A 26244-nucleotide genomic window follows, 5' to 3' on the forward strand; every position below is an offset into this window, starting at 1 on the left:
ATAACTTTTGCACCAGAACAGTGTTTCACTACTGCACTCTGTCGCTTAAACCACTCCCCTCAGTCCTGCCTCTGTTTTTCCCCTTCTCTTCTGTGTTCCCCTCTAGCCCTGCCTCCCTCTTCTCCCTTTAATATTGCCTGCTGTGTCCATACTTGGCGCAGCTTCCGATACCAGCACCCAAAATATTGCAGCAATGCTCTTAAAGGAAAGAAGCATCTACGTAACTTAAAATTGTTGATGAAATGAAGCACACCAGATGCATGTTACTCGTATACAGTCAGGAAACAGATTATTCTAATTATCGGCACTTAATTTGGAAGGGGGAGCCTAGTTCAGTGAGTTTGCCTTTTGATAAGCGTTCATGAGATACAAATTAATGGTGGTTGCTGACATAGATGCCATCAAAGTCTGGAAAATAAAATTCCAAACTAATTTCCCAGAAAATGGACTTTATCCATCACACCAAATTTAATGTCCCTACCCACTACGATTCCCACCACTGATGGGTGCGGAAGATTCCACCCAAAGTTCTTAAAGCAATTGACAGGGTAGATGACAAGAAGCAGGTGGAATGTGTAGAGCCTGGTGTCAAACCTCACAGTAAGGAGTTGGCTATTTAGGACAGATGAGGAACAATTTCTTCACTGAAGAGGGATCTGAATCTTTAGAATTTTCTATCCCATAGCGCTGTAAATGCTCAGTCGTTGAGCACATTCAGAATTGAGATTGGTAGATTTTTTAGCCTGTAGGAAATTTGAAGGATAGGAGGGAAAATTGTGTTGTTGTAGAAGAGCCATGATCATTGGCCTACTGTTGCTTCTATTTCTTATGTTCATATGTTCTTATGTTATAAGATGCTAAAATATTGGGCCATAACTTGCAGTCAAAGATAAAGCCTTTCATTGCACTTGCTCACAGATTTTGATTGAGTTTCTTGTAGCAATTAAAAATCTATTTTAGTGTGGTATCCTGTACAACAAAGCTGGGATATGTATGATCAGACATGCAATCATATTGAAGAATCTTTACTGAGGTATACAGAGCCTGCTTGAACCAAGAAGTTTAAGTTACAGTATTTAATGCAATACTAAATCGGGTACAAGAAAAAAGATGAATTTGAAAGAGACAAAATAAAGAGGTTTTAAAAATTAATAAAGTCGTTTTAAATCTCCAACTATAATTCATATCTGAAGGAATGAAACCTCATGTTTGTAAAAGTTAATTTTCAGTACCGGAGTGTCATTTGGTGGTAGTCAAGACTTACCATTCCATTAAAAATCCATTTACACTAGAATGGAGAAGCCTTAACCTGTTCTGGTGATTTTAGTGGTATCTATAATGGGTATTATTATCCATGTATTGCAGTTGTGAATTTCTAAGTCAGATATCAGTACCGCGAAGCTGTTGAGGAGCGAGGCAACTTGATCAGCAATGTGCATGTGCAGATGTCAGAGTTTTCTCTCCTATTTACTCTTTAATAATAAAGAATGCTGATATCTTTGCTGTTATTTATACCGCAGAATCCTGGCCAATATAAATGTGATGCACTTCAGTCAAATTAGCATTTGTCATCAATCCACATATGAATGGATTGATGATTTTATGTTTCTAACTTCGTGTTGATGTCTAATTTACAGTTATGGAACAACTACTTTCACCTCGCTGTTGCTTTTCTCACTCAAGAATCACTTCAGTTGGAGAACTTCTCCAGTGCAAAACGTGCCAAAATAATCAGCAAGTAAGTGAATGATTCCACTCGATAAACAGATTCTTTAAAATCTTGCCTGGTCTTCTACTTGGAAAGAAATGTTTACTGCTTCTCTAATTTGAACAATTAGTATCACAATCTATGCATATTTTTTTTTGTTGAGTGGTCATGATATTTTGCATTTAATAAATCTTGAAATTGCCACCTTATGTCAACAAACAAGAGAAACATTATTGGGAAATGGTCAAAGACAAAAATAAAGTTGGTTATTTTATAAAGAAAAGAAATCTTCCCTTGGAGGATGAGTATCCCCTTTTATAGATTTTGCCACCCACCAACGTTCAGCTCTTAGGCCTGAATCCCTGTTCAAGATTTCCATGTGTGCCTATTTGAGCAGACTTCAAACATTGCAGAGTTCTATCATGAGCCTTACTATGGATGAAGGTGCAGCTGAATCACAGACATACCTGGCCTGAATTTTGAAAAAAAAATCACAATCAGGGCTTAATTGTATTTTTACTAGACCTGTTATTTAGTATCGTTATATCAGGTTTCTGCTCATTGCAGGTCATCTTATATTGGTCAGACCTGAACCTCCAGAGCTGTAAAACTGAAATGGGAGGGGCTTTTGCACATTTGTTATTGCAGTTTTGTCTCAGTGACAGAAGGGAATTCAAGGAAGCTGGTGTTCAGCCTTGATCTGCAATTATTCCAGTCATAAGGTGTAGAGGTGCCAGTAAACAAAGAGGTCTGCAAAGTAAATCCTACAATTTGCTGACTGTGTTACATGGGAATAGGGAAAATATTTCAATATTTTGAGCCACCCCATATACCTCCAGATCTAGAGGATTTCTAACTGCTTGAAAGGCTTTCGACAAGGTCTCACATAACAGACTACTAAGTAAAGTTAAAGCACATGAGATTGTGGGTTGCGTCTTGAGATGGGTAGAAAGCTAGTTAACAGATAGGAAGCAAAGAGTTGGCAAAATGGGTCTTTTTCCGATTGGCAGGCAGTGACTAGTGGGATACCACAGGGATCTGTGCTAGGACCCCCAACTGTTCACATCATATATTAAGAGGGAACTAAATGTATTATCTCCATATTTGCAGATGATACAAAGTTGGGTGGGAGGGTGAGCTATGAGGAGGATGCAGCAATGCTTCAGCGTGATTTTGACAGGCTGTGTCAGTGGACATATGCATGGCAGATGCAGTATAATGTGGATAAATGTGAGATTATCCACTTGGTAGCAAAAAAAGGCAGATTATTACTTGAATGGGTGTAAATTGAGAGAGATGGATACTCAGCAAGAGCTTTGTGTCCTTGTGCATTAGTCACTGAAAGCAAGTGCACAGCTACAGCAGGCAGTAAAGAAGGCAAATTGTATGTAGGCCTTCATAGCAAGAAGATTTGAATATAGGAATAGGCATGTTTTACTGCAATAATAAAGGGCATTGGTGAGGCTACATCTGGAGTATTGTGTGCAGTTTTGGTGTCCTTATATGAGGAAGGATGTCCTTTCAATAGAGTCGAGATGTGAAAGAAAATAGTTATATATATTTGTCAGCTGGAATACTTCATAAAGTCATTTTTTGTGCTTTTCAAAATGGACAATTGCTGGGCTGACAAGATGGATCCAACTGGTCACGTGCTGTCTTTCAGAAGTTTGAGTTAACAAAGGTTAACATCTCAAATCTCTGGAATGTAGCACCCTTTGCATAGTATTAACATTCCAACCCAGCCAGTTTAATGGGCCAGCAGATAGTTGATCTGCTCCAGCTATCTTTGAACAAAAATAAACCTTCACCGATCCTAATCTTCAATAAAGGTGCTAATTTAATGTTTTCAAGAAGAGGACCTCATTTAGTGAACCCAAAACCAATGTCTCCAAGAACAAAAGGAATCCTGACTCCAATTAAACACTTCAAGATTCCAACCATCCTTTACCCAACATTGAAGAGGAGTGGTATCTTGTATGTCACATGACCCACTTAAGCTAGATTATAATATTGTCCAGTGGAACTGAACTCAGGGAGTTATTGGTTTGCCCTCCAACAAGAACAGAACTCCAGGCAACAATCTATGTTGCCAATCTTCAAGCAGGTGACAGCAGAAAGAATTCTGGCCATCATCAAAAACTGCCACCCTGCTGGTACCAAGCAATTCAGCCTAATTCCTCTGCGTGCCTTATCCTATCATGGAAGTCCTGCTCTGGATCATCCTACGATCAGTCAGCCTGCCCTTAGAAGGAACTTTCCTTTAGAATTTTGATTCTAAAACCCTAACTTGTATTTTGTTGTGGCGTGTGTGTTCGTGGAAGCATAAATAAACCACCCAGAGGTGGTAGTAGAGGTGAGTACAATGTTGTCTTTTAAAAAGCATTTATATAGTTACATGGATAAAATGAGTATAGAGAGATATGGGCCAAATGTGGGCAATTGGGATTAGCTTAGGGGTTTAAAGAAAAAGGGCGGCATGGACAAGTTGGGCCGAAAGGCCTATTTCCATGCTATAAACCTCTATGACTCTAATCGTTTTTATTGAATCTTACCTCAGTTAAGACTTGGGGGAAATACAATGCCATTTATAAAGGAGGAAATCAGAATTTGAAAAAGCACCTTCCTGTTTACAGATGGGTAGAGAACTGGCAAATCAGGACAGTTTAAATTGAACCCATCCCCACGTCTTGTCCATTGCATTTTATATTCATATTTGATGTCACAGAGGTATTGTTGGATATTTTTGTAAATTAGTCGACTTCACTGCAGCTAAATTCTAATGTTGCAACTCAAAGCTGTACCGTAAGTTGAGCAAAGCTACATAAAATACAGTGGAGCCCCATTGTAACGCGGTGGTTGGGGTCCATAAAATGTTATCGTGAATGTTATCAGGGTCGTGCTAAATCGGGGTCGCGCTAAATCACTAAACCGGAAGGAGCAAAAAACAGGGTCCAATGATTCACCGCATCATATCCGATTTCGTGCTAAATCAGGGCGCTTTACAACGGGGCTCCACTATCATGTAATTGATTTGCTGTTGGTTTGGACTTATTCTCAAACTGTTCTGTTTTTTTTTTAGTTCAGTTCAGAACAAGGCAGGAACTGACTTTCAAAATAAAAGAGAAACCGTGTAGTTCAGTGAGGTATTGTGCTATTGTTTAGGACTAAAAGTAATTATTTGTGTCTCAGTGTGTGTGCTATGAATGTGAAGCAGTAAGTGAGGACTCCGTTTCAATAACTAGCTACATAGCCTTGCTATGAACTCCAGTAAGCATCACCTATCTCTGCAAGTAAATTTCACAACTTATTGAGGGAGAGGAGAAATGTTTTAGTTTTGGCATTTTTATTTTATCTTGTGTTCTTTTTCACTTTTCCTGAGGTGAGAACTTATGCTAGGGTACGGCTCAAAGGCTGTAGTGCGTCTAGTATGTTACCCAAGAAGCCAAATGCGGGCAATTGGGATTAGCTTAATGTTAAAGACTAGGCGGCATGGACAGGTTGGACCGGAGGGCCTGTTTCTATGCTGTAAACCTCTATGACTCTAAGCTAGTTATGTGCGTGAGTTCAGAACATAAGCATTGATAAGAATGTGTTTAACAATTGTGGGAACAGTGTTTATCTAATAGCCAAAACATGCAGTTTTCTTTATAAAATGAAATGGATAGTGATCGTCAGCGAAAACTAAGGCAAAATTACAAAGGCTCACCACAGCCCCAGATGCCAGTCTTCAGCCAATTTGAGTCACTCCCCCACATGATATCCCAAAATGGCTGGGTAAACAGGATACATTGAATGTCATCCTTACCTGAAGATTTTGACAATTTTTGAGTTCAAACATGCTCAAAAACGTCAGCAACCATTTAACTTCAAATGTTCTAATTTGGAATGAGTTTTTCATGCAATCAATAATGTCTTGCCATCTTTGACATCAAATGTGATCATGTGGAAAGAGAAGCTCAAAGCTATCAGAGATGGCAAACTCCAGGCCCTTCTTAACCTCCACGACCCAATTCCAGGACTGATAATTCTCTCCATTCCTCCAGCCCTAACTTCTCAAACTCAGTGCTCACCTCAATGTTCCTCAGAACATTGCTGTTCCCGCGCCATTTGGAAAACTGCAGCCAGATCGGCCTCACCTCTCTTCCAGATTCAGCCAGCCCTATGCCTTTCAGCCTATGCTCTCCAATTGGGGATGAGAGGGATAGAGAGAGGGGGTAAAGGAACTGCTGCAATCTGGGGAGCATGAAAGTATTCAGGGGTTGGTCATGGGGGAGAAAATTGCTAGTGGGGGTGGGAGAAGTGGGATGAATACTACTCCAGTCAGGGGCAGTGGTGGGGGAGAAAACTGCTGCAATCAGTTGGGCAGAGTTGCACTGCACGAAGTCGAGGTTACGAAGAAAAATGAAAAATTAGCTTATTAAACATATGTTAAAATTGAAAATCAGTTTTAGAATGTTTGAAGCCACATCAAAATTCGGTAATATGGAAAATAAACTTGATGATAGTTTGGTGTCTGAATGTTTAAGATAAGTGATGTTGCTAATTGCAAATGTTTGAACATTGCATTTTGGGGAAATTGATGACAATAATGTCAGTTACACTACTTGCAATGTTAAATGGTGGCTAACTGATTGCTCTTGAGTGCAATTGATATCAAATGAGTGAAAATGAATACCTTTAAAGACAAATGATGTCAAAATGTTTGGATAGGGATGGATCCTGAGAACATCCCACCTCTTTTGTTAGGGTATGTGTCAGAAACCCCACAGTAGATTATGAAGTTTGACTAGATCTCAACGATTTTCTCTTTTGGCATTGATGTTTCGCTCCGGGGGGACATTCTACTGACAAACTGGAAAGCTTTACATAGAAACATAGAAACCCTACAGTACAGAAAGAGGCCATTCGGCCCATCGAGTCTGCACCGACCACAATCCCACCCAGGCCCTACCCCCATATCCCTACATATTTTACCCGCTAATCCCTCTAATCTACGCATCCCAGGACACCAAGGGGCAATTTTAGCATGGCCAATCAACCTAACCCGCACATCTTTGGACTGTGGGAGGAAACCGGAGCACCCGGAGGAAACCCACACAGACACGAGGAGAATGTGCAAACTCCACACAGACAGTGATCCAAGCCGGGAATCGAACCCAGGTCCCTGGAGCTGTGAAGCAGCAGTGCTAACCACTGTGCCGCCCATTTAATCGAAACAAACTTTATTTAATAAAGTTTAACTATAGCAAATTAATTAACTTAACCTTTACCAATTAAACAATACTTAAACATGACAAGATACAATTCTTAACTGCTAATCCATCCCTATGAGTTCCAATTCAAGCAATATTCATCTTACAGACTTAAAACTCCTCTTCAAAATCAGTTAGTAACACACAGGCTTGTAATTAGATTGCCAGTCCTAGAGTTCGCAGAGAACTTATGGAGAGAGAGAGACAATCTTCTTTCAGAACCAGGAACTGACTTTTTTTTAAAAAGAGAAACTGTGCATCTTCCCTACAAGTTTAGCTCCTCCCATTAACACATGAATCTGTCTCTGTCAATCAACCAATGAAAACACTACTCTGACCCCAAGGGAAACCTAGGTAAAGTTAAATACATTGACTCTGTTTAGACAAACACGCCATTAGCTAAAATGAATTATCATCCTACATTCTCATTATAGAGCTGCATGTTTTTTCCAGACAAATCGGCACCTTGTAAAACAGAGTTGAATTTTAAACATATCCCTTACAAGAAACATGATATAGATACATTTCTTAAAGGCACAGTATCATCATAGTGATAATAAAGATGAGTGCTCTAAAATTATCTTCACCTCTCGTCAAGCTGTGCCAGTACAGCTCACTGGCATATTTACCTGACAAATTGCCCAGGTGTGTCCTATCTATAAAAACAGGACAAATCCAGCCCACTTAATTAACTAAATCAAAACTTAATTAAAAACAAAATACTGTGGATGCTGGAAATCTAAAATAAGAACAGAAACTGCTGAAAAAATTCAGCAGGTCTGGCAGCATCTGCTGAGAGAGAAACAAAGGCGGGCCTTTCTCCCAAAAGTGCTGTATTGGTGGGAAAATAGAGAAACTGTGTATCTTCCCTAAAGCTTAGCTCCTCCCATTAGCACGTGAATCTGTCTCTATCAATCAACCTAATGAAAACACTACTCTGACCCCAAGGGAAACCTAAGTAAAGTTAAATACATTGACTCTGTTTAGACAAACACACCATTAGCTAAAATTAGTTATTATCCTACATTCTCATGGATCCCCCCATGCCAACACTATAGTTAAGAAAGCCCACCAACGCCTCTAACTTCTCAGAAGACAAAGGAAATTTGGCATGTCAGCTACGACTCTCACCAACGTTTACAGATGTACCATAGAAAGCATTCTTTCTCGTTGTATCACAACTTGGTATGGCTCCTGCTCTGCCTAAGATGGCAAGGAACTGCAAAAGGTTGTGAATGTAGCCCAATCCATCACACAAACCAGCCTCCCATCCATTGACTGTCTACACTTCCCACTGCCTCGGCAAAGCAGCCAGCATAATTAAGGACCCCATGCACCCCGGACATTCTCTCTTCCACCTTCTTCCGTCGCGAAAAAGTCTGAGGTCACATATCAACTGACTCAAGAACAGTTTGTTTCCTGCTGCTATCAGACTTTTGAATGGACTTAGCTTGCATTAAGTTGATCTTTCTCTGGACCCTAGCTATGACTGAAACACTACATTCTGAACTTTCACATTTCCTTCTCTATGAACGGTATGTTTTGTCTGTATAGTGCTCAAGAAACAATACTTTTCACTGTATGTTAATACATGTGACAATAATAAATCAAATCAAAAACTGTTCCAGTTCACGACTGCTTTTTCAGTGTAGCTTCAGACCCGAATCTCCCCACTCCCCACTGCACAGGTCACAGTGGCCCCGATCTGTCAGTCTCCCTGTTTGCTGGCCAGCTCGATCGATGGCCAGCCCGGGACCCCCGCAGTGCTGCCCCTCCCAATACCCCCCCCCATGGCCCGATCGCGGCCCTCACACAATTCCCACTAGTTCCCCGAATGTGGAGAGCTATTCTAAACCCACTGGAATGAAGTACCCCTGGCAAGGTGGGAGATTCTATCGGGACCGGCAAGTTCCCGATAATGACGTGCAAAACATATTTAAACTACATTAAAAAAAGATTCAAATGACTTATCTGTCTCCCCGCCGGTTTCCAGTGTGGTCTGGACTGTGACTGTTCTCCGGCTCTGGGAGATGCGCATGCATTCTTGGCGCGTGCGCAAATACCGAAAAATGCTGATGACGCGATTCTCCTGACCGGACCTGCCAGGAAAATTGCAGGTCGTAATGGGAGAATCGGGCCCAAAGTTAGCATTTTGAGTCCAATATGACTCAACTTAAACACTGAGGAAAGTCAGTCACTGAAAGTAAGTGCGCAGGTACAGCAAGCAGTAAAGAAGGCACATGGTATGTAGGCCTTCATAGCGAGAGGATTTGAGTATAGGGATAGGGATGTGTTGCTGCAATTGTATAGGGCGTTGGTGAGGCCACACCTGGAGTATTGTGTGCAGTTTTGGTGTCGTTATCTGAGGAAAGAGGGAGTACAACAAAGGTTTACCAAGCTGATTCCTGGGGTGGCAGGTCTGTCATATGAGGAGGGACAAAATCGGTTACGATTATATTCACTGGAGTTTAGAAGAGTGAGAGGGAATCTCATAAGAACAAAGAACAGTACAGCACAGGAAACAGGCCCTTCGGCCCTCCAAGCCTGTGCCGCTCCTTGGTCCAACTAGACCAATCGTTTGTATCCCTCCATTCCCAGGCTGCTCATGTGACTATCCAGGTAAGTCTTAAACGATGTCAGCGTGCCTGCCTCCACCACCCTACTTGGCAGCGCATTCCAGGCCCCCACCACCCTCTGTGTAAAAAACGTCCCTCTGATGTCTGAGTTATACTTCGCCCCTCTCAGCTTGAGCCCGTGACCCCTCGTGATCGTCACCTCCGACCTGGGAAAAAGCTTCCCACTGTTCACCCTATCTATACCCTTCATAATCTTGTATACCTCTATTAGATCTCTCCTCATTCTCCGTCTTTCCAAGGAGAACAACCGCAGTCTACCCAATCTCTCCTCATAGCTAAGACCCTCCATACCAGGCAACATCCTGGTAAACCTTCTCTGCACTCTCTCCAATGCCTCCACGTCCTTCTGGTAGTGCGGCGACCAGAACTGGACGCAGTACTCCAAATGTGGCCTAACCAGCGTTCTATACAGCTGCATCATCAGACTCCAGCTTTTATACTCTATACCCCGTCCTATAAAGGCAAGTGTACCATATGCCTTCTTCACCACCTTCTCCACCTGTGTTGCCACCTTCAAGGATTTGTGGACTTGCACACCTAGGTCCCTCTGTGTTTCTATACTCCTGATGACTCTGCCATTTATTGTATAACTCCTCCCTACATTATTTCTTCCAAAATGCATCACTTCACATTTATCCGGATTAAACTCCATCTGCCACCTCTCCGCCCAATTTTCCAGCCTATCTATATCCTGCTGTATTGCCCGACAATGCTCTTCGCTATCCGCAATTCCAGCCATCTTCTAAAAGGGTTAGACAGAGTAGTTTCAGAATGTTCCCAGTGGTGGAGGAATCCAGAACTAAGGGTCATGGTTTGAGTATAAACCTTTCAGAACTGAGGTGAAGATAACTTTCTTCACCCAGAGGGTGGTGAATGTATGGAATTCGCTACCACAGAAAGTAGTTGAGGCCAAAACATTGTCTGATTTCAAGAAGAAATTAGATATAGCTCTTGGGGCTAAAGGGATCAAAGGATATGGGGGGAAGAGGTGATCAGGACATTGAATTCGATGATCAGCCATGATCAAAATGAATGGCGGAGCAGGCTCGAAGGGCCGAAAGGCCTGCTCCTGCTTCTAGTTTCTATGAGTCATATTGGACTCAAACTCGCCACAGAAGTTGCAAACCCTGCTGAGTTTTTCCAAAGCTCTCTGTTTTTATTACACCCAATTACTGACCTATCAGTCTACTCTTGTTTTATGCAAAGCAATGGAAGGAGTCCCCCTAGCTTCAACCTAACAAAACTGAGTCGGCATACTTTTGAAAATTCAGTGAGACTTAGCTGCAAGGTTTTACTTCATTGGACTTTATTTAATTAACTTCTGACAGTGGCAAGGTAACCTCTTTACCATTTATGGTCCTCCCTCGATTGATAAATCAGTACTCCTCCACGTTGAACACTATTTGGAAGAAGCACTTACGGTAGCAAGGGCACAAAATGTTCTCTAGGTGGGTAATTTCAACATCTTGGTAACACCACTATTAATCAAGCTGGCCAAGTCACAAAGGACATAGCTGCCAGACTGGGCAAAATCTGCTTGAACTTATTCTCACCAATCTACCTGTCACAGAAGCATCTGTTCATGACAACGTTGTAAAAATAACCTTGAGTGAAGTCCCATCTTCACAGCAAGGACACCCTCCGTTGTTTTTGATTTGAAATCATAGAATCCCTACAGTACAGAAGGAGGCCATTCGGCCCTTTGAGTCTGCACTGACAACAATCCCACCCTATCCCCGTAACCCCATGTATTTATCCTCCTAATCCCCCTGATACTAAGGGACAATTTTTAGCATGGACAATCAACCTAACCTGCACATCTTTGGACTGATTTTGATTTGATTCGTTATTGTCACATGTATTAGTATACAGTGAAAAGTATTGTTTCTTGTGCGCTATATAGACAAAGCTTATTGGAGATAGAGAAGGAAAGGAGAGGGTGCAGAATGTAGTGTTACAGTCATAGCTAGGGTGTAGAGAAAGATCACCCCTCCCCCTGCTCCAGTTTCCACCCACAGTCCGAAAGACATGTTGGTTAGGTGCATTGGCCATGCTAAATTCTCCCTCACCGTACCCGAACAGGTGCTGGAGTGTGGCAACTAGGGGATTTTCACAGGAACTTCATTGCAGTGTTCATGTAAACCTACTTGTGACACTAATTTATAAACTTTTATTTCTAACAAGGAAGAGTCTAATCACATCCCTTTGACATTCAATGGGCATTACTATCATTAAATCCCAATTAACATTATTGGAGTTGTCATTGACCAGAAACATAATTGGACCAGCCAGATACTGTGGCTATAAGAAGAGATCAGAAGCAGAGTATTCTGCAGCAAATGAATCCCTCTTGAGTCCCTAAAGCCTTTCCAACATCTACAAAGCACTGGTCAGTAGTGTGATTGAATATTGTCCACTTGACTGCTCCAATAATATGAGAAACGTCCATCTTAGACAAATAAGGTCACTTGATCAGAACTCCATCTACCACATAAACCTTCACTGGTGCAACATGTTTGCATTGTGTACCATCTGCAAAATATACTGTAGTAACTTGACTTGGTTCATTGACAACACCTATCAAAATACTCATGATCTCTACCACTTAGAACAAGAAGGGCAGCAGGCACAGGAAACCCCGCAACCTGCAAAGTTCTCCAAGTAACATACCATCCTGGCTTGGAGCTGTTCATTGCTGGATCAAAATCTGCGAACTCCCTGCCAAACAGCAATCCGCATGTACCTACATCACAGGTACTGCAGCACTTCAAGAAGATGCTCAGTACCACCTTCTTAAATTGAGGATAGCCAATACCCATGTCCTGCAAATGAAAAAATAAGAAACATCTTCACTCAAATGACAATGTCCCACAATTGCAATAGTTGGACCAAAAAGTAAAAACTTACAAATGCAATAGCCAGCATTATCAAAGTCTGATATATCGACTAAATAATATATCTTAAACACAATAGGAACTGTCTCCAAACAACTTTTCATTGAAGCCCCAATCTTCAGCCCCTTGTTATGCCTCTTGCTTAATTTCTTTCCAGATCTACTCTCAAAATCCTTTCCCCTATCCACTTTCCAATTTAATTTGTTCTTTCCCTCCTCTAATTCCCCTGGTGGTCCCATTCTACATTGTATGAATTAGAAACCAAATCTCAGGCCTCCTGTTGCTTAGGGCTTTATACTACAATAGTGCGTGTAGTGCCTTTAACTACTAGGCTTTGGGAACGTTTAAGGATATGTTTTGTGTCAGACGCTTTAAACTTTCTTATATCCACCATTGCAAAATTATTTTAAAGTTAGTTTAAACGTTTTGCAAAATAACAACAAACACTCCACACTTTTATCTACTTCACTTACCAGAAGGAACATATAGTACCCAAAACATCATTGACATACTGAAAAATCGGCAAGGTTGAAATTGCACATTAATGTCATTACATTTGAACTTCTGGAAACAGATTAGCTTTTATTGAAAATATCTTTCCTACATTAACTTCATTTCTAAATAAAAGTAGCAAAAAACTGAGAATTTTAATCACTGTACAGCACCTGTAGCCAAAAGGTCGAGAAGACAAATTTTGAGGATCAAATTACGGTTATTTAAAAGATAAAGTTATTTTTTGTAATGAGGGATCAGTTACAAATTACAACTAGTTATCCTTAGTGGCGCAGTACTTTCATAGACATTAAAGATGGCAGCTGAGAAGGGTTAATGCCTTGTGGATTTGTACTATAACAGAATCCATTATTAATCTATTAGAAGTTGTCAGACAAGGAAAACAGATATTCTTCCAAGCTTAATGAGACATCATCTGTGTGCCAAAATGAATGAAGAGTACAGTAGTTCATTGCAGAACAAAAATAGCCTAAGAAGACAGCTGTCAACATATATACAAAAATTTAAGTCAACAGACATGAAATCTATTAAATCAACTTGCATAGTTTCCTGTCCAGTCAAATCAAATGCAATATAAATCTACTGAACTTTGTGTCTTTTGATTAAAGTGTGTTACATCTTAAAACCTATTTTCCTATTAAGTAAAAGAAGAGGCCCAGTTAGTTTAACTGTCAAAATGCATTATATATTGTGTGTTAATAGTCAAGCATGTACTGGCATTCTTGTGCTAATTTTAGCTCAGGACAGCAGCAACTGTGAAGTCTGTGGAATAAATATTGAGCTCACTCCAGTTCGTTGATGTAAGGCCCAAGCCATTTTAACTTTCTTATTTAATTTGAGGTGTCTGGGCGTAACTCCCTGGTATTAAGTCAGTGAGTGAGACTGTACTGAATATGGCAGAAGGGCCACACCCAGCCACCCATAAAAATGGTCTGTGGCACATTAGTGAAAAGGAGGGCTCCTTTACAATTGCTCGAAACATGAAAGGGAACCATAGAATCCCTACAGTGCAGAAGGAGGCCATTTGGCCCATCGAGTCTGCACCAGCTCTCCGATAGAGCATCTTACCCAGGCCTTATCCCCGTCTCCCCACATATTTACCCCACTAATTCCCCTAACCTATACATCTTGGGACACCAAGGGACAATTTAGCATGGTTAATCAACCTAACCTGCTCATCTTTGGACTGTGGGAGGGGATCGGAGCACCCGGAGGAAACCCACACAGACACGAGGAGAATGTGTAAACTCCACACAGTCACCCAAGGCTGGAATTGAACCCGGGTCCTTTGCACTGTGAGGCAGCAGTGCTCGCCACCGTGCCTCCCACTGACTGGCACAAAGCAGCCAGGGAGGCTGGGTGGTTCCTGGTATTACAGAACGTGAAGTGAGACTCTGCTTAAAACTTTGTCAGTTTAGATGGGAAGCATGACATGAAGGCCTTGAACATCAAATTTCACATCTGCGAGATACTAGCTGATAACAAAGAAAAATGGTGACACCACCTGTGGGGCAGCACGTAACAGTAATCAATGGCTGAAGTGGCTTGGCGATAGGCACTAACATGAGAAAGAACAATCCACAACAACAATCATTTCACCTGCGACACTTGTGGCAGAACCTGCTTTTCACAGATTGGTCTCTTCAGCCATCACCTTTCAATATTTAAGGCTGTCCCATCCCCAGTGGATTTGCTGCATGTTCATCATAAACAGATGGAAGGATGATAACAACTGTTAACACATTCCTAATAATAGATTCTAATATTTTCCCCACCACTGATGTCAGGCAACCTGACCTTTGGTTTCCCATTTTCTCTCTTCCTACTTTTAGGAATAGTGGGGTTACATTTGCTACCTTCCAATCTTTAGGGACAAAACCAATATATCTACTAGATCTGCAGTTTATCTTTTTTTTAAAAAATGGGTGCAATGAGGACCTGGAAAAATGTTGGAATGTCTGGAACTGTGTCTTAGCAAGTTCCCTGCGCTTCCAGGAGAGTGTGAGTAACAAAAAAGTGCTAATTCATGGAAGAAATAAAAACATAAGAATATTTCTGTCGAGCATGAGAAGTATTGAATAAATGATAACCAATTGCCTGATAAATATGGATATCCACTGCATCTCAGGAAACAAAATAATACTGTCTTGATGTTTAGTATCAGTTTTGAATTCCATTGTAGTGACACATGCAAAGGTCAATACTTTAAAGCATCTCAAAGATGTCTATCGCAGACATTATACCACTTTTGAGAGTTTTTGAAGAACTGGCCACTTTATGCTGCACTTTAGTAATAAGTAAAGCTGGCTTGCTTTATATTTATGCAAACATTCTCTTAAATATTTTATGTAGAAAATATAGCAAAATGGGAGGGCAAGGCAAATGTATTTTATCTCACCTGTATCTTTAATATGCTGCATATTATAACGTAAGATTTTGTATTTTGACAACAGGTTAGTATGTGAAAGTGAATATTTTATGTTTTTATATTTTAATTACTGTAGCAATTTATGCTAATAATTGATGTTTCACAGCCAGTATGTCCAATTCCAAGAGGCTTAAAATCTTTGCTTGTGTAAGTATGAATTACACATGGTGTAGTTTGATTGCCATGAGTCATTTTTCTTCATGATGTTTGCCCCCTTGCCAGTGAACGGCTATTCCTCAGAACATCTCGAGGGCATATTGAACCATGTGTCACCTTCATTCAATCTTGATTTGTTTTCACAGCTTTCTCTTGTACATTTTTCCTCTATTATTCACCAAATGTGGTCTGGAATAGACGTTTGTCTGACTGCCAATTACTGTAACATGAATGTGAAGTTTTGTGTAACTCTGTAAATCAAGTTATGTTGCAGTCGAGTTGAGATGATTTTTCTAAGCCTTGCATCAAGGATTCACCCATTTCCTGGATGGAGTTGTGGGCATCAAGGGACAGAGACCAATTTCAGTGATCTTTGCCACTTTTACTTTTCCTTGAGATTTCCAGGGCAGTCTTGGGGGTGATGGAGATGTGCCTACAGTTGGCGTAGGCCAGCTTTAGTATGCAAAAAGAGATGGGATGAGGCATTTCCAGCCCAAATTAGTCATTAAATTTTTAGCCAGGAGATCAGCCTGAACCAGAGATGCCCATGAACAGGAAATGGTGACAGTTCTGGGCCTGGACTGGTACAATGTGCTGCTCCTGTACAATGCCAGGGCAGATGCCAATTGACCCTACGCTGTTTAGAATACTGTTTGGCACTTGAATGAACTGTCAAAGTTATATTTGTGCCTAGCAATACAACATTTTAACAAAGCTGTGTAAAATGCACTGCAGTTACAAGACAAACTTGGATTGCTGTTGAGTAGAAGAAGGTACATATGCGTGTGTGCACATTTCAAAGCATGCGGAGGAAAGAGAATATTGATAGTAAAGAGTGGACCGAAAAGTTGTTTCTGTTTCTTAGAAATGTAAAGATTACAAAGCAATATGCAGCACAAGATTACTTTCTCAGGTGAGCTTGCAACACACCTTGTGCTTTATTATGCATGTATAACATTACTGAGAGGCATAAGGATGTGCTGCCCTCAGACAAATGAGAAGCAAACCTGGAATTTGGAAAAATTATGAGTGAGTGAATCAAGTAATTGGCAACAGTGATTTTGTCACCAAGACTTTGAACTTCCTGGAGATTGCTTTATTAAACACATTTTAATGCATACTAATAACGCAATCAAAACATTTTGTGATTTTTATATTAATTAAGTATATAACTATGAAAATTACCTCAGTTAATTGGGGCTGAGATGAAAGCTGAATCAATATTTGAACATCACTTCGAAACCTCTGTACATGTTTTAGTAGTTAAATTGTGTTTTATATTTTTATGATTGCTATTCTCTGAAGAAATAAGTACCTTATAAAAGAGTATTTAGATATTCGGAAGTTATTTGAATATATGTGAATAAAGGAGACTGGTATTAACTGTTGGTTAGTTAAAATTCAGAACTTAACATCAAACAAAATTCATAAAGATTCAAAACTCATGCAAAGGCTTGTTATTTGTAATCATATCAATCAAATAAACAGTTATCTTCAAAAATTAATTCCCAGCTTTTTTCTTACTGTTTGCTTATCATGGTGATGGATATTGGAACTAGGAATTGGAGGATTTTTCACTTAGCACATTATGGGAATCAAGTATTCCCACACCAGATATAATGGTTGCAAAGTTAAATTCTTTTTACTTTACCCCTGCAGCCTACACCTTAAAAACTGCCTGCTAGTGAATCGGTGTGCTATTTGATATATTTCTCATGCCCACGATGGCTAGTGGGAACTGCATGGAGACTACTTGCAATAGGATTCAAAGTGAAATTAATTTATGTGAACCAAGAGGATTTTTCATCATATCAGTTTAACGTAGATTGGAGATCAAGGGTGGGATTTTCTGCCCACACTCGCCTGAAGACCAGAAAATCCTGCTTGAGGGCAATGAACCTTCGCATGGTCTGTGTCCCGCCTGCTACGATTCCTGTGGCGGGTAGGACAAGAAAATTCCACCCCAAGTGTTGGAGGAGAGTGTCTAGTCCACTATCTCTCCCCGCACTCTGTTCCCCAAATTCTAGCCACTTTTGTTTGGAAGGCAAATTTATTCAAACAATGGTAATTTAAAAAAGACATCCTCCTGTAGCAAGCGTTAAAGCTTCAGTCAAAGACAAACTGCTGGAAACACTCAGCAGGTCAGTCAGCATCTGAGACATGTTAACATTTCTAGTCATAGCCCCTTATCCTTTTTTCAGAACTGTAAGATATTGCAGGTGAGCAGCATATAAAAACAAACAAAAGAAATGGAATGTTGGAAGCCCATTTTGTGTTTTGTTTTCCTTTTCCCATCCCTTTGAACTGCTCCTTTTTTAAAACAGATGCTGTTTGATCTGAGTGTCAACAATGTTCTTTCATATGGGATCTTCCGATGTGTGTTTCAGCTGCCAAATTTTATTCCTCGGAAACAATTAGTTCCATATTCAAACAAGCGCAATATTAAGGATATCAAAGTAAATTTGCATTAATGTTTTTTCTCTCAGGTATGGTGACATGAGGAGACAAATCGGATTTGAGATCAGGGACATGTGGTATAATCTTGGTAAGTTGTACCTTTGAATAAATATGTAACATTAATGCTTTTTGATGCAAGGAAATTAGTATACTTTATGTTTAACTCACCGTCTTTGTCAGGATAGCAATTATTATGGCCATTGTTTAAAATGGATATTAATTTGGAGTGCACAAAATAAACAGAAAAAAGCTTCATATTTATAGTGCTTCACATGTCCTTTTAAAAGTTGATGATTTTAGAGACAGGCTCGGCATCAAGGTCCGGTAAATAGCAGTGAGATAAGTGATCTGTTAATCAATTTTGTTGTTGGTTGAGGGATAAATATTGACCAGGACACCATGAAAATGCCTCAATTCTTTAATAAGATCCAGATCTGAAATTATCTATGGTAACATAGCAGTTATATTATTGGAATAGTTATACAAGACCTAGACTAATATACATTCCAGAGACGCGAGTTCAAATTTCACCACAGCAGTTGAGGCATTTAAATTCAGTCATTTAAAAATAAATCTGGCATAAAAAGCTAGAGTCAATAATGTGACCATAAAATGGTCGTATTGTCATAAAAACCAAGCTGGTAATTAATGTCGTTTAGCGAAATAAACCTGCCTTCTTTATCTGGCGTAGCCTGTATGTAACTCCAATCTGGTAATGTGGATGACCCTTATCTCTACTCTGAAATGGCCTAGCAAGTCAATCAATTGTTTCAAAACTTCTGCAACGGACTGCAGCTTTTCAAGAAGGTGACGCATCACCCTTTCCTGTGGGCAGTTAGGGGTAATAAATGCTGGCCTTGTCATAACGGCCACATCCCATAAATGAATAACTAAAGAATAATGCAGTTTTCACAGTTCTATGCAAACTCCTAACACCGAGGCAAGAATGCTCCAATCGGAAGCGACACTGCCAGAAACCATTTTATTTTTATTGTCTATCATTTTAATTGTCAGTATGTTTCTCCTGTAATGATTTTAATTAAAGATCATTAAACCATTTTTATTTTACTGATTTAAGAACTTTTTTCTGGTTCTATTTTTAACCATTGCAACCAGATGAAAAACAAGTGGAAAAACTTGACACCATAATTCCTGGTTAAGTTTGGAGAATATCAGTAAGATCACTTTTCATTTGGAACATCGGTGTAATATACAATGACACTCAGAAGTATGCATCAATAAACTAAATGCTATTATAGCCAGAAATCACATACATCAATACAGCATAAAATATTAGACTATCGCTCCCCCTCAAAAATAATTCTGATATGCCCATGAAATTATCTCCCAAGTGAGATAGACTTTGAGAAGACTTTGATCTAGTCCTCTAGTGGTAAGAAGGCATGGACAAGGCTTTGAGCACAGAGAAAATGATGCAAGTGTGAAGATAAGTTGCAATTCGTCTGGGAGGAAGCAGTTTTGATGATGGGAGGTATATGTTCAGCATGATATAGGATAAGTGATAGAAGAATGTAGTATTATCAGGACCTATTTCAGACATTATCTCGATAGTGCGGTAGCCTGTGCTTTGACTGCCGAGGTTCAAAGCTAGACTATGCAGATCTGATGGAAGATTCCCCTTTCTGAGAGTTCCATGGTCCCAGCAGAAAAATACACTGCATTGCATATTCTTTCTATAAAATAATGCATCATCAAATTTACAGTGAACAATCCTGGAGGTGGTTTGATGCTTCAATGACATCCTTCCTTTGGCTGAAATTTCATCTTTGCATAACAGTGACAAATGAACAGTGTAGCCGTGAGCAAAATGTACCAATTTTTAAAATGTAGAAAAATAAACCAGCCAAATCTTTAAAAAAGTGCAGTTTATCCACTTGCAAAGTGTAGGACCGTGGTTTTCAACCAGTGTGTCATACTGGTGTGCCATGTGAACTGTCCTAGTATGCCATGAAATTTTGTCCTTTGCCCTAGCAGTATGCCCTAGCATTTATCCAATCAACTTTCGCATAATATTTTCAAAACATAAAATGTGCCAAATAAGAAAAAATGTTGGAAAAGAATTATGCTCTCTGTAATTGGTCCATTTTATTTTTTGCTTTACAACACGCCCACACAAAAGCACTTTGGCAGGTGGTTGATTCACGGTCTGCAACTTGAGCAGAGGATTATTTGTTCAGAAGTTTGTATGAGATTTAAAGCAGATAGCTGTAGATTTACTTTATCGACTGCTCTTTAATGCTTGGAGCTAATGGCAGCTGAGTGACCATAGCGGCCCTGCTCCATCACCGATCACTGGCACTTGAGAAGTCTTGGCCAACATTCAGCAAGACTAGCTGAGAATCCAGCCCAGTCCATGTGGAATGGAGGCCAGATGTTCTGGATGAGGTGGCGAGACTTGAGGAAACATTGTTGTGAAGAGGAAAAGAGCAGGAGAAGGGGGTAGACCTCCATGTTTGGGCCAAACCGGCTCCCATCACCAAAGGGATTTCTCAGATGAGAGCTGGAAGAAGCCAAGGCAGAACAAGAGGAAAAAATGAAACATCTTCCAGACTGAAGGTCGCATCCTAAAATGAGCCTGGGAGGGATCAACTGTGCCTGAGGATCAGTGTCTGAGTTAGGCCAGTGTTTGTCTTCAGTCAAAAACCCAGAACCCTGAAGCTGGCCCGGGGAGACTTCAGCTCCAGCTCATCCCTGTTCAGCTGCACTAATCCCAGAGTCCGTCTCAGGGAAGAGGCCGCCTGCTCTCAGCAAAGTTATTTCACATCAAGATTATTGTCCACCTGTTTCTGCATGTTCAGATCTTCACTGTTTATTTATTGAGTTAACAAGAAAAGATGTTAAAAAGAGAAGTTTAAGATTGTATTAGATTAAAAGAAGAGGCTTATAAAGTTGCAAAAGAAATAATAATCCTGAGAATTTTAGAATTCAACAAAGAAACAGATAAAGAATGAGGAAAATAGAATGTGACAGTAAACTAGTGAGAAACATAAAAATGGACTGTAAAAGCTTCTATAAGAATGTAAAAAGGAAAAGATTAGCGAAGCCAAATATGGGCTGGCACAGGAATATTTATAATGTGGAATAAGGAAATGGCAACGAAACTAAACAAACACTTTAGCCAATATTTTTACTGCCGGGTCAGATGCGCAGAGATAGGAGAATTCCTGGCTCTGCAAAGCCAAATTTTAAAATGGTTGCCCGTTGTTGTGATTTTCATACTGGGATGAAACTTGGGAATTTCTTACAGGGTTGAAAGGTAGATGCAGGAAGGATATTTCTCCTGGTGGAGGAGATCTAGTACCAGAGGGGACAGTCTCAGAATAAGAGACAGGTAATTTAGGACTGCGAAAATGAGAAATGTCTTCTCATTTTAGTGGATAGTGGAGCTTTGGGATTCTCTACCCCAGAGGGCTGTGCAGGCTTACTCATTGGCCAGGATCTTCCGGGCCTGCTAGCAGCAAGAGGTTTGGTAGGCAGGGAAATTTGATTTGATGGGAGACCAAAAATCACTTCCCCAATGGCAGGATGAACTTTTGCAATTAAGTTCTTGAGATTTTAAAGGCAGATCAAGCTTCCCAGTGAACAGTGTCGGGAAGTCCTTTTGCTTGCATTTGTATGTCATGCATGCTCATTAAAAGGCCAGCTCGTCAGAATTAAGTGCCTCCTCCAAATTAAGTTCTCTGCTAGCAAGAAATTAGAACGTCATATTTACGACTGCATATAAGTGACATGCATCGGTCGAGGTAGACATCTGCCTGGACTTTGAAGCAAGTAGCTGCTGCTTTGGCCATCTTGGAGGCCACTCAGGAATTTCAACCTCTTGATTGAGATCGAGTGCCATTAGTCCAAACTGCACAAAGGCTGGACAGGGGAGGCAGGCAGACCTAAGGTGGAAGAATGTCCAAGGAAGGAAGCTAGACTGTCCAGGTCATGTTAGGAAAGTGTCCAGGGAAGGAAGCCAGTCTGTCCAAGGCATGTTAGGAGTTGTCAAGGGAAGGAAGCCATTCAATCCACGACTATTTAGGAGGTTGAGCTGGGAAGGAAGATAGACTCAACTGGGGCTTGTTCAAGAGGGTAAGCATGTCACACATGCACCATCTGTCCAGGCTGCTGTGGTCAGAAGATGCCATTCCTGAGAAGCAACATCACCTGGTTTTCCTGGATGGCCTGGAAGAGAAAGGATAGGGAGGCTTTACTGAATTATGAGGCCACACATTGTCTGCTCTACAATGTCCTGTTATTGGCAGTAGTTCACTCCGTTGGAACGACAGCCAGGCTGGTGCTCCTGGTTTGAATTGCTGTTGGGTTGCTCTTTAAATATTGCACCAGGATTTTCAACCCCATGAGGTAACGATGGGGACAGCAACTTCCTGCCCACCTTGCTGGAAGATTCACCTTGCTTCTTGTGCATGCATACGTAATAAGCTGAACAGCATGAGATCATATGTGGCCAGCTACCCCTTCCCCAAGTGGAAATCACTCTCATTTCCACTCCTGCCCCCAACTTATACTCCAGAACAGAAGATACTGCCGTTGAGAATGTTCAGGGCAAAGATCAATACATTTATAGATATAAGAGAATCAGGAATATGGGACTAGTGCGTGCAGATGACATTGACTTATAAGATCAGTGATGGGAAGTGTCTTCGACTGTGCTACCAAGCAGTACTTAGTCAGCAATAATCTGCTCACTGATGCCCAGTTTGGGTTCTGCCAGGACTATTCAGCTCCTGGCCTCACGACAGTCTTGGTCCAAACTTGAGGTGAGATGAGAGTGACTGCCCTTGACATTAAGGTAGTATTTGACTGAGTGTGCCATCAAGGACCCCTAGCAAAACTGAAGTCAATGGGAATCAGAGAGAAACCTCTGCACTGGTTGGAGTCAAACAGTACAAACGTAGTTATTGCAGGTCCTTCATCTCAATCCCAAGACATCGCTACAGGAATTTTTCAGCGTAGTATCCTATGACCAGCAATCTTAAGCTGTTTTATCAATGATCTTTCGTCTATCATAAGGTAAGAAGTGGGGATGGTCACGGATATTTGTACAATATTCTGCACCATTTGCAACTACTCAGATGCTGAAGCGGCCTGTTCATGTGCAGCAAGACCTGCACAATATTCAGGAGTGGACTGATAAGTGGCAAGTAACATTCATACTGCACAAGTGCCAGGCAATGACTATCTCCAACAAGAGAAAATCTACCTATCTCCCCTTGACATTCAATGGTATTACAATTGCAGAAACCCTCACTATGAACATCCTTGGGGTTACCATTGACCAGAAACTGAACTGGACCAACCATATAAATACCATGGCTACAAGAGTTTTTCAGAGAACTGGGAATTGTGTGGAGAGTAACTGATCTCCTGAATCCCCAAAGCCTGTCCACCATCTACAAGGCATAAGTCAGGAATATGATGGAATACTTTCCAATTGCCTGGATGAGTGCAGTTCCAACAAAACTCAAGAAGTTCAGCACGAAACAGTCCACTTAATTGGCACCCTATCTGATACTGTGGAGCCCCGATTTAGTGCAAAATCGGATATACATGATCGCGCGACGGACCCTTTTTTTTTACTATTTCCGGTTTAGTGAATTAGCGCGACCCCGATTTAGCGCGACCCCGATAACATTTGCAATCACATTTTATGGATCCCAACCATCGCATTAAAACGGGGCACCACTGTACCTTAAATTTTCACTCCTCTCGCCACCAATGCACGGTGGCAGCAGTGTGTACCATTTGCTGTGCAGCAACTCACCAAGGCTGCTACTTCCAAGTCTGCATCCTCAACTACCTCGAAGGACAAGGGCAACAGATGCATGGGAATACCATCACCTGCAAGTTCCACTCCAAAGCACACACCATCCTGGGTTGGAACTATATCGCCATTCCTTCACTGTTGCTGGGTCAAAATCCTGAAACTGCCTCCCTAACAGCACTGTGGGTGTTCCTGCAACACATGGACAGCAGCGGTTCCAGAAGCCAGCAGACCACTGCCTTCTCAAGGGCAATGAATGATAGGCATAAGTGCTGGCCTAGTCAGCCACTTCCCATGAAGAATTATATTAAAAAGTCAGTTGTGATGTGGTTGAATGGAGAAGCCGGCTCGAGGGATTGAATAACCTACTCCTGCTCCTATTTCCCATGTCTAATATTCCTATATAAGTTATAGTGTTTAATTTCAGAAATGTAAAAAAAACTTTGATAGTTCGTAATTTTCTGTGTATTCTTGTACATTTTGATTTGAGATGTTATGGTTTTAAAAGATGGGATATTTCAGTCCATAAAAAAATTGCGAGGAAAATTTGATCATGCAAATTTTTGATGACCTGTGAATACTGATGACTTGTATGATTGTGAAATGCTAACTATACATTGTCACCCAGTGCAAATAAGATTTAACACTCTGAACTACAAAAGCTTGTTAATGGCACTCTCTTAAAGCATTTCTCAACATTTGAAACAAATGTTCTGCAATAGAATTTGGCATGCAGTGCTCATTAGTTATTTTTTGAAAGCTGTTGATTGAAGCGAATGCCAACAGGCTTTCTTCTGATCTTTTTTTACACTTTCCTGGTAACATTGAAATTAGTAAAAAGTGTGAAGAATTTCCTTGGTTTGAATCTGTTTTTAAGCAATATATTGATCTGGATCTTCCAAGGAACAGCAATCGTCATCTGATTGCTGCTCTGTGTGATAATTCCAGCAGCTTGATGCTGCTCCACATTTCTCCTGGGACTTTCCAAGCCCAGCTTCTCCAGAAATGCAGCGCGCCGTGGGTTTTGTCTGGTGGTGTGGCCATAGATCAGGTTGGGAGGTGGTTACGTGAGATCGGGGAGTGGTCCTGGCTGTAGTCTAGTCTGGTCAGGGAGGTATTTGGGTGGTTGGGAGGGATAATCATGATGGAGGTAGTTGGGAGTGGGGGATGCATCGGGAGTTAGTCAGGTGGTCAGGGAGGTGGCTGGGTCTGGTTGAGAGGGTGCTCAGGTCAGGGGGTTACTCTGCAAGGGGTTCAATGTGAGTGATTGTGGGGGTCATTTATGTAGTTACCCAGATGTTGTATTAAGTTGTAATCTATCATTTCATCAGGACTTCAGCAGGGTCCAGACACATATTTTCAGTTGTATGTCTGGTCTCCATCAATCTGGAGACGGGAAGATTTTGACCAAGATTACCAAGATTACACTTTCAAAAAAATAAGGAGAATGTTACCTGAAATAACTCCTTGGTGTAAAAATTGCCATCTCCAAACTAATTTAAACCACAAACAGAAAATGAAATAAGGAATTAAAGACCATTTGGGCCATCAGACCTCTTATAATTTCAAATCTGTTATGCTTTCTCCCCCCCCACCCCCCATTTGTGTCTCTATACATTCTTTCTCATCTCCTCAAGGTGGTTTACAATGGCAACCAAAATCTCTAAGGAGATGAACAGATCCCAGTTCTCAAGGACAATCTGGTGAAATTCCAGGTTTTCAAACCAGCCCCACAATCCATCATTCAACTGTGATTACTTCACATTACACTGAAGACACACATCGAGCAAAATGGAAAGCATGACCTTCTGAAGATATTTATCACATCTTTGTGTGCTACTACAACCTTTAATCCATCTTAATCATCCATTTATCCTTTTATATAAAATAAATTGATTTTACTAAAGGATTATTCTGCATATCTTCCAGTTGCAAATCACACAAGGTAGGAGGTATTTCTGTGAGTGTGAGAGTTTATTTAATCCCCTATAACCTTCAGATGGAATTAATTCAAGGCTTTGATTTGGCAAAGCTGAACAAGGACCACACTGGATTCGAGTGGAATCATGACATTTGGTGTGTGCAATCACATGCATCCAATTACAGTGCTTTTGATTTCTGACCATGTTTTAAAGAATATGTGTGTGGGCCTTTTCACGTCAGATCATTATTCAAATATGATGCCAGCTAGGGCCTGCCCATGACATGTTGCTCACTCATTTAAAATAGGTATATATTCTTCGGCCCAGCCTGCTCAAGCAGATTTCTTACATATAGATAAACATTTAAATATTAGGAAACAATGTTTCTTTTATATATCTGGGAAAATGTAACTGCATTTTCCTCCACGTGTTTTTGGCCAATACTTCCCTTTGATATTCTTGGTTGCTTCAACCATTTAAATGATCCTAT

The 26244-nt window shown here is 40.7% G+C and overlaps 1 protein-coding gene across 5 annotated transcripts in view; it reads left to right on the top strand.

Moving 5' to 3' along the window:
• The window catches only part of dock1 (dedicator of cytokinesis 1), a 617564-nt gene that overhangs the window by 452359 nt on the left and 138961 nt on the right, over nucleotides 1-26244 (top strand). For 3 of the 5 annotated variants that reach the window (XM_078223434.1, XM_078223436.1, XM_078223439.1), the window contains exons 31-33: nucleotides 1638-1738; nucleotides 16453-16500; nucleotides 18074-18132. In XM_078223434.1, the coding sequence (XP_078079560.1) occupies nucleotides 1638-1738; nucleotides 16453-16500; nucleotides 18074-18132 (208 nt within the window). The remainder of the gene's footprint in view (nucleotides 1-1637; nucleotides 1739-16452; nucleotides 16501-18073; nucleotides 18133-26244) is intronic. The other 2 variants (XM_078223435.1, XM_078223437.1) reach the window with 1 other exon arrangement.

This window comes from Mustelus asterias, chromosome 11 (genome assembly GCF_964213995.1).
Source record: "Mustelus asterias chromosome 11, sMusAst1.hap1.1, whole genome shotgun sequence".
In the NCBI taxonomy this organism is placed as follows: Eukaryota; Metazoa; Chordata; class Chondrichthyes; order Carcharhiniformes; family Triakidae; genus Mustelus; species Mustelus asterias.